General features: G+C 33.4%; 1 protein-coding gene across 3 annotated transcripts; it reads right to left on the bottom strand.

The window, feature by feature from the left end:
• Positions 1–567: 567 nt before the first annotated feature.
• On the bottom strand, positions 568–6,557 carry NHX2 (sodium/hydrogen exchanger 1-like). Of its 3 annotated transcripts, none has more exons than XM_011025176.1 (15): positions 6,315–6,557; positions 5,526–5,865; positions 5,122–5,240; positions 4,710–4,807; positions 4,100–4,159; positions 3,964–4,010; positions 3,676–3,870; positions 3,525–3,571; positions 2,730–2,796; positions 2,521–2,621; positions 2,328–2,429; positions 2,025–2,163; positions 1,859–1,921; positions 1,680–1,763; positions 568–1,229 (listed from the first exon to the last, which is right to left on the bottom strand). In XM_011025176.1, exons 2-15 carry the CDS (start codon positions 5,697–5,699, stop codon positions 888–890), a joined length of 1,638 nt encoding a protein of 545 aa, XP_011023478.1. In that variant the 5' UTR covers positions 5,700–5,865; positions 6,315–6,557; the 3' UTR covers positions 568–887.
• Positions 6,558–8,200: the final 1,643 nt, after the last annotated feature.

Below are 8,200 nucleotides of genomic sequence, written 5' to 3'. Positions count from 1 at the left end.
TAGAGAGATTAATTAGTTTATTACTGAAAACTAGAGGGACTGATTTTATAGTTTACCCACAAAACCTTTAATAAACTGGAGACCTATACCTCCAAATCTTGCAAGTTTCACCCTCTAATGGCAAGAGTTGGACTTGGAGGATGGCAGGAACTCGAAAAAACATACAAAACCTTGTGTTTTCTACCCATAAACAAAAACCCACATGGCAAAAGCCGCAGCTAGAGCGTTGGCAACTCTATTGGCATCTCTCCTAGATCCTAATGCGGCTAAAAGAAGAGGACCGACAGCTCGAAAACATCATCAACAATCACAGCTATATATGGTACTTGGAGAAATAGATCGACTCTTGAGAGCTCTAATCCCTACTAGGCAAATGTCTGAGCGCCAATGTTTCAGCAATTTCCACGGTAAATATCACATCGCGATATAGTAGCATGACGCAGGCAGCATTGCTTGTCCATCTGGATCAGGACAAGGTCCTGCTAAAAATAGAGATTCTGGCAGATTAATTTCCAGCTTGAATCAAAACCAAGAGCAATACAATAGATCATTCTCAAGATTAGAAAAGAATAAAAGGGCAATGCATTACATAAAACCAACAAAAAGAATATAATTATAATGGCAACACAACAACAGTTAAGTTTAAGCTCTCAGTATCACAAAACTACAACGTCAATAAGAAAAATGATCAGGCACTCCTAATCTGACAGCTCAAATATACCACATCGCAAAGGAAATTACAAAATATGATACACTGCTTTCCAAACAAGAAAGTCAAAATCCTGTCAAAATCTTCAGCAGTAGGTTCGGAGATGTAGCTGGGCTTTCATTATTCTCACAATGCTTACAACTTATAAATACTTTGTACATCGTGCTTGGCTTTCTTTTCAATGCCATTGATTCTGAGGAGGATTCCGCTCTGTCGGTGAGCCAGGAACAAAGGGAACAAAACCCCGGCCACCAAACATAGGGCGCATGAAGGCGTTATCAAATTTGCGCCAGTAGTAATGAACAGTGTGTGTTGGAGTGGTCAAGAGTGCACGTAAGCTGCTTGGACGGGGAATGTCACGGCCACCTAGATCATCTAAGGAGTCCTGCCCCTCTCCAAGAAGTGGCACTGTAAATGATTTTGGAGTAGCTGGATCTGACGAAAATGATAAACTTCTTGATTGGTATTTTGGATGAGGCAGCAAAATACTTATAAGAGGTTTAGTCATCAAACCAAACACCTGACCACAGAGAAGAATTGTTACCAAAATGAACAGCATCTCATACAATTTGCCGAACAAGCAGACAATTGCAAATAAAAATAATAATATTGCCAATAGTTGATACCCAAAAACTGTTTGCTAGTAAGAAAAAGAAACATCAGAGATGATAGACAGTCATTGATGCAGCTATTGTTGAACACCCGGTTAGACCACAACAGTCCGTTGACTCGGAGCTAAACTGAAAATAGTATTGCATTATAACTCATATTTCTTGTTTTTCTTTGCACTGTAGCCAAAAAACCAGTATAACCAGTTCCTATTCTAATCCTATGGGAGATCAAATTGGCAAAAGAAGCTATCTGGAATAGATGATGTTAAGAGGGTGAAAGAAAATTTTAAAGTTTTCTGCAGATCAGTAAATCAAGCCAACACAATTTTCTGTTATTCACAACTAACGAAATCACTTACCACTGTGCTGAAAAGAACAACAGTGATGGTGCTGGTGATCATTATAGCATTTGCTCTTAGGTTGGTGTGCCCAGCACTTGTGAACTGCAATTATTTAACAAAGAAAAGTTTGTAAATACATTAACATATAAGATCAATCTGCATAGAACTATTGATATCAGCATCTGTCCACTCAGTACCTTATTGTATGCAAGTGCCATTGACACAGCGCCTCTCATCAGACCAGCCCACCATATTATAAACTGAAAAGGAATCGAAGTTTTATGTATCAGATAGATCAATAAAGAGAAAAGGAAATGATACTAATACAGAACAAAAACAATAACAATTAGAACAACTAAGTACTTGCTGCCTGAAGCCAATCTTCTCATGAGGTGATTTCTTAGATAAGTTGGACACAAAGGATAAGGGGAAAACAAATGCTGCTCTTCCAACCATAACGAGACCTAGTAGTATCGAACTCACAGCAACAGAAGTCCCGGGGCTGTAAAAAGTGAAATTATAGTCAAATGCCAGATGTCAGGATCAACAAAGAGACAATGTTTCAACACAGCATTTACATCACACAATTTTAGTACTGAGAGAATAAATTCCAAGAGGGATGAGGTTGAATGAATTGATGAAGCACAACTATAAATGAAAACATACCTATCACTAACGAATCTCCACTTCTCAATGTCCAAGGCATCCATACCAACATAAAGGAAGATAAAAATCTCGGCAACAAATGACAAGGTTGCGAAAGCATGCCTGTAATAATTTGGGTACTTGGGTAATATTTAGAGAATTAAAAAATGAACACGTCCTGATGCATCATAAGACAACTTTGGATAAGACATACTTCGTAGTGACTCTTGAACTCTCAGTCACATTATGCCAGGTGTAATGAGACATCACAATCCCACAGAAAAATACAGTGAGAATGCCACTCAAATAGAACAGCTGCAGGGCACCAAAAGTCAGTTACATGATCAACAAAATTAGCCAAGGAAGACATGGAGCTGCAGAATAGAACAAAAGAAGAGCCGCCAAGAAAGTAAGGGATCTTACTTCAGCTAGCATATATGAAAGGTATGCCATAAGTATCATAAGAGCAACCTCACGATCTGTTGAGTGCCTGAATCATATAAATATTCAGTCTACCATCTAGAACTTCATTCTGCATATTCTAGCCTTTTTTCAATAATTACGTATCAATGTGATAACAATTGTGTTTAATTGCATCAGCACAGAAACAAATTTTTGATGTTTATGTTGAATATCTGTGCTCAAGAGCACGAAGTTTAATTCAAGAAATCACCCCCAAATAAAAAGGAAAAGAAAAGTATTAGGAGTAACCAGTTAGATCACCTGTACAATACTACAAACAACCATGAAAAGAAACATTCAAGAAATGAACCAAAAACATTTCTGGAGGACTCATATAACTTGTTAGATCGTAGGTATAAGAACCAGAAACAATGATGAAATGAAATGTATATCATACTTAGACTGCAATGTCTACGTCTTTAAGACCTAACAAGCATATCTTCACTAATAAGAGGGTCAATCCAAAACAACACACAAACACACATGCATGTGAATTTAGGTATACTAACACATTGACGCATCCATGATAGACCTCAAATTTGCAAAATTCATATACACCGAGTGTCCCTATCTTCTTCAGTTACTTGGTTTCGCTAACTAAATCCCATCTGCCTGGTACATAGCCATAACAAGGCAACTTTACAGTCTGAGAATTCATCTGGTCTTGATGGGAAATTTTTGATTGGTGTGATGATATATTACAGTTATGCCAGAACTAAACACAACTTAGAAACTTGAATTTGAACCACGTCATACCTGCCAAAATATAGCTTTTTGATGATGTAGGCGCTAACTAGCCCAGTCTGCAAGAAATGAACCACACATTTCATGATATTGCTTGCAAGAAAACAGATCCGTGCTGTGTGTGGGTGTTAGAGAGGTGGGGAAAGGGAGAGGGGAGACTTACTAGCACGCCCAGCATAGTGCTTGTAAGAAATAAATAAAGGAAGTTGCGAACAAACTCCCAGGCAATTACAGCATTGATATTAGTAAGATCAAAGCTCTGGATTGCATTGAAAAGAACCACTGATGTAGCATCATTTACGACACCCTCCCCGAAAACCAGACTATAGAGTAAAGGTGTATCGTCCTGACTAAGCACCTGTATCATCAAATAAACAAGTTTAAAATATAAGTACATGTGCTATATTTGTTTGAAATTTGAGACATGCTATAACTTTGATATGTATCAGACCTGCAATGTGCAAACAGAATCCGTTGCAGCAAATATGGCACCAATTGCTGAAATTGGTAAAACAAGAAAGTAAGATCTCCAAAAAAAATGCAAGAGAGGAGAAGCATTGAAACAAAAGGGATCCATAGAGTCTAACCTAGATAATCCCCTATATCTAGGGGACCGATATCCATTTTCTCAAATATTTGCATAGCTCCTGCCAGAACAAAAAAAAAATCAGTACCAAATTTATTTGTGTTTATCAGATGCAACTCAAACATAGTTATTTCAATTTCAACAAGGAGCATGGTGACTAGGCATAGATTGCAATTTCCTTTTCTTCTGTGATTTCTGCTGTTCTCATTCAAAAGCAACACAATGGTATTTATCTTTTAGTTCAACATTTAGATTCAAACTCATAGACGATCTTCGTATGGATATCCTGCAGCTTGTGTGTCAATAGCATTCCATAATACAAGGACTTGCAATATTTTTTACAATTTGAAAGAACATGAGTTAATGGCAAAGGTGAAAACTGAATGATGGGACAAAGGAATGATACAGCACCATCAATCAACAAAAAAGCAAACATGGGGAAACAAATCTTGTGCATTCATCCATGCATTTCCCATAATCAAAGGAGCACCAGGGCAACTTTCAAACAAAAAACTTCCTCTAAATTTCAGTCCTGATGTTTTGACTCCATAAAACGTGAGAAGCATTACAAAGAATTAAATCAACTGCAGGTCTGGAGTTCATGGGTGTACCTATTGATATGATCGCACAGCATATTAATGTACCGACAGCACCAAATAGGATAATTGTCATGAAATTACGGAAGAATTGCTTCTTTTTCACCTGAAACCTGGTAATCAGAAAGAGATGACGAAAAAAAAATCAAACATCATATCTAGGCTAGAGGAAGACAATTGTAGAAATCCTCCTATTACATCAACAATATCATCATTAAACAAAGTCAAATTAAGAACAGATTTTCAAATAATAAAAAAGATGGGAAATGTCTTGCTCTTAACCAGAAAAGCATGATATAAAACTAACCAGAGTAAGGTTCAAGACCAAACAAAGTGCATTAATCTTGGTTAGCTAAAACTAACTAATCACAAAGAGCAATGATCTTGAGATGTAACTGTATTAAGATTTAATGGAGCATACACATACCCGGCATTAAAGATGATAGGCGGGAGAAGATATATAAAGAAAAGATCCTCGCTAAAGACTAAAAGTCGAGAGCTTTTTCCTCCACTGATCAGCAAGATAACAATCCCTGTACCTACACCCTGCCACCAATCCAAAAAACATCAAACACGGCATCAGGCATAATTCAAGTAGATAAAAAGACATACATAAAAAGCAACTTTCACCAAAACTTTATTTCAATCATCCTTTTCTATTATAAACAACCTGGCACAACCTCACGACAAATCAAATATAATTCATATACCGAATCACAGAGCATATAACCATACATAAAAAGGAAAAAATGAAAACATCTACTAAGTCTCATTTCAAGTACAATCAACAATACAACAATGGATTTAAGAATTTAATAGAAAGAGGCTCACAATTATAAGAGCAGTGATTGACTCGTTCATCCACCGAGTCTCCTCTAGAAGATGACCAATTACAATACAAGCGCAAAGAAGCGCGACAAACAAGTTCATAGAGACCACAGAGGCATGATCAGATGTGGACAACATTTGCAGTTTCGAGCCAATTGAACTCATATGAGCTTCCATCGTGAACAAACACTGGTAATCCTTATTTCACCCACTTAAACAAATCAATATGAGAGTTTATATATTCCCTTCCGAAAACACTGAATCCCACAGAAAAGGAAGCTAGTTTTTACGTCTCTGTACTGTCCATCTAAGGAAAGGGCGATTTCAATAAACGATGTGATCCCTGCATTCGAAGAAGCAAAAAACAAAGATCAGATTTTCATCAAGAACGTGTTAAATTAAACTCATTTGATTACAAAAACAATGACACAACAACAATGGTATCTGAGAAAATGATTTAAAAAGGAACCCCAGTTAAATATAAACCAAATTCATGCTTCTAACAATTTAAATGAAGCAAAAAAAGATCAAGTTCCGAACGATAAAAGCATTAAATTAAGCTCATTTCATTACCAATTAAACCCCTCAAATCTAATCTTCTTAAGACCAATTTCTGATCCATTAAATGATGAAATTAAGCTCATTTCACTACCATTCACCAAAAAAAAAAACTCTCAAAACTCTCAATTTTGAAAATAAAATGAAGCAAGATTAAACAGCAACAAAAAGGTAAGAAATTTTCAGTAAAAAAATAATTCATAAAAGCAAAAAAAAAACTAATTTAAGACTCACCTACCTTCAAATTTAAAGCCGAAAGAGAATTCGAAGAGAGAAATGAAAAGAAATCAATCTCTCCTTCGAAACTCTCAAAACTGAACCCGAGAAAGCTCGCTTGACTAAAAATAAACTTAGTCACGGTAGATTATCAAAAACCAAAAGCCTAAATAAAGAGAAACAGAGAATTGAAAAGCTCTAGAAAGAAGAGATAAATTGACGTTTAAGACAGGGAGACGTCCTGTGTAAACAGTGGAAAACAGATTTTTCTTCTTAGTCGCGCTATTTATATTTTCAGGTACGGCAATGTTTTTTTAATCGTATTTCTTGCAAAATTATTGTCGTTTTGTGTTTTTACCGTATTTGTTCGCTCTTTATTTTTCAATAATCCTAAATCAGTGCCACCGTGCAGCCCTCCTTCTGCAGCTAGCCTTGAAGTAGATAACGTGACAATTATAATTTAAAATATTTAATTATCATATAAAATATTAATCAATTTATTTACTTGTTGACTATTGCTCCAACATAGTAATTTAATAATGGTTATATTAGTCTATTTCACAATATAAAACATGCTCATCTGTTAATATTAATTTCATAGCAATAATTGCCATATAAATTATTTTTAATATCACTATATTAAAATAATTTTAAAATAAAAAAATCAAATATTGTTGCTTAGTATGCTAATATGTTTATCAATACAATAGTATGTATGTTGGTTGCTATATAATTACGTTTCTCAATTTTAATATGGATCTATTTTTATGTAAATGAACATGATTGCATAAATACTCGTGCGATGGCCTAGCAACTATCATGTGCTAGTATGATTGGTGATGGTGTTGTTAACATTGCAAGTTTTGCTTATTGTTGTTGTGATTTTTAGTTAATGATATTATATTATAAAAGATCACGGTTACTTAATTGAACAGATTTTGAAGTAGTTTAGAGTTTTTTTATTTTTAAAATATTTAAAAAAAAATTAAAAAAAAAATTATTTTTTTGTTTTAAATTATTTTTTAATTTTTTTAGATTTTTTTATATATTAATATTAAAAATATTATTTTAATGTATTTCTATAAAACAAAATTTAGAAAGCAAGTGATCCATACTATGTTTTAAAGTGTTTTTGAAAATTTTTAATTTTTTTTATTTTAAATTAATATGTTTTTGATTTTTTTAAATTATTTTGATGTGCTGATTTTAAAAATAATTTTAAAAAATAAAAAAAAAATTATTAATATTTTTTTCTAAATAATTAAATAATTTTTTAATTTTTTTAGATTTTTGTATATATTATATTAAAAATATTATTTTAATATATTTTTATAAAACAAAATTTAAAAAGCAAGTAATGCTTATTTGGCACTATATTTCAAAGCGTTTTTGAAAATTTTTAAATTTGTTTTATTTTAAATTAATATTTTTTTATATTTTTATATTATTTTAATGTGTTGATTTTAAAAATAATTTTAAAAAATAAAAAAAATTATTGATATATTTTTCTAAATAAAAAATAATCACAATTATAATTTTAAATAAGAATTTTTTTTCTGTTTTTTTTTTTTGGTCAGTGGAAGGTGGAAAAGAGAAAGTTGGTAAAGGTCACGTCTCTTTAAAAACTAGAAATTTAAATATTTTAGATGGTTATTTTATCTCTATTCTTCTTGTTTATATATATACACACACACACTTTGCTGATGATGATGGTAAGAGGCTTTGCAAATTAGGGCTTGACTGGTTTCTGAAATCTAAAAACTGCCCTAGCAAGATCCAATGAAGATATCAGAGATGATTATTCAAATGATCCATCATGTATTTATAATCCATCTCAAAATTTACCCCACCCAGATCCATTGTCATTTGTAAAAGAGGCTTTGCATGAAGAAAATGAAGCTGGA

The sequence above is a fragment of the Populus euphratica genome, unplaced genomic scaffold, assembly GCF_000495115.2.
Source record: "Populus euphratica unplaced genomic scaffold, PopEup_1.0 scaffold28.1, whole genome shotgun sequence".
Lineage (NCBI taxonomy): Eukaryota > Viridiplantae > Streptophyta > Magnoliopsida > Malpighiales > Salicaceae > Populus > Populus euphratica.
Note: the sequence above shows the minus strand (reverse complement) of the source record. Positions and strands in the feature narration are given on the sequence as shown.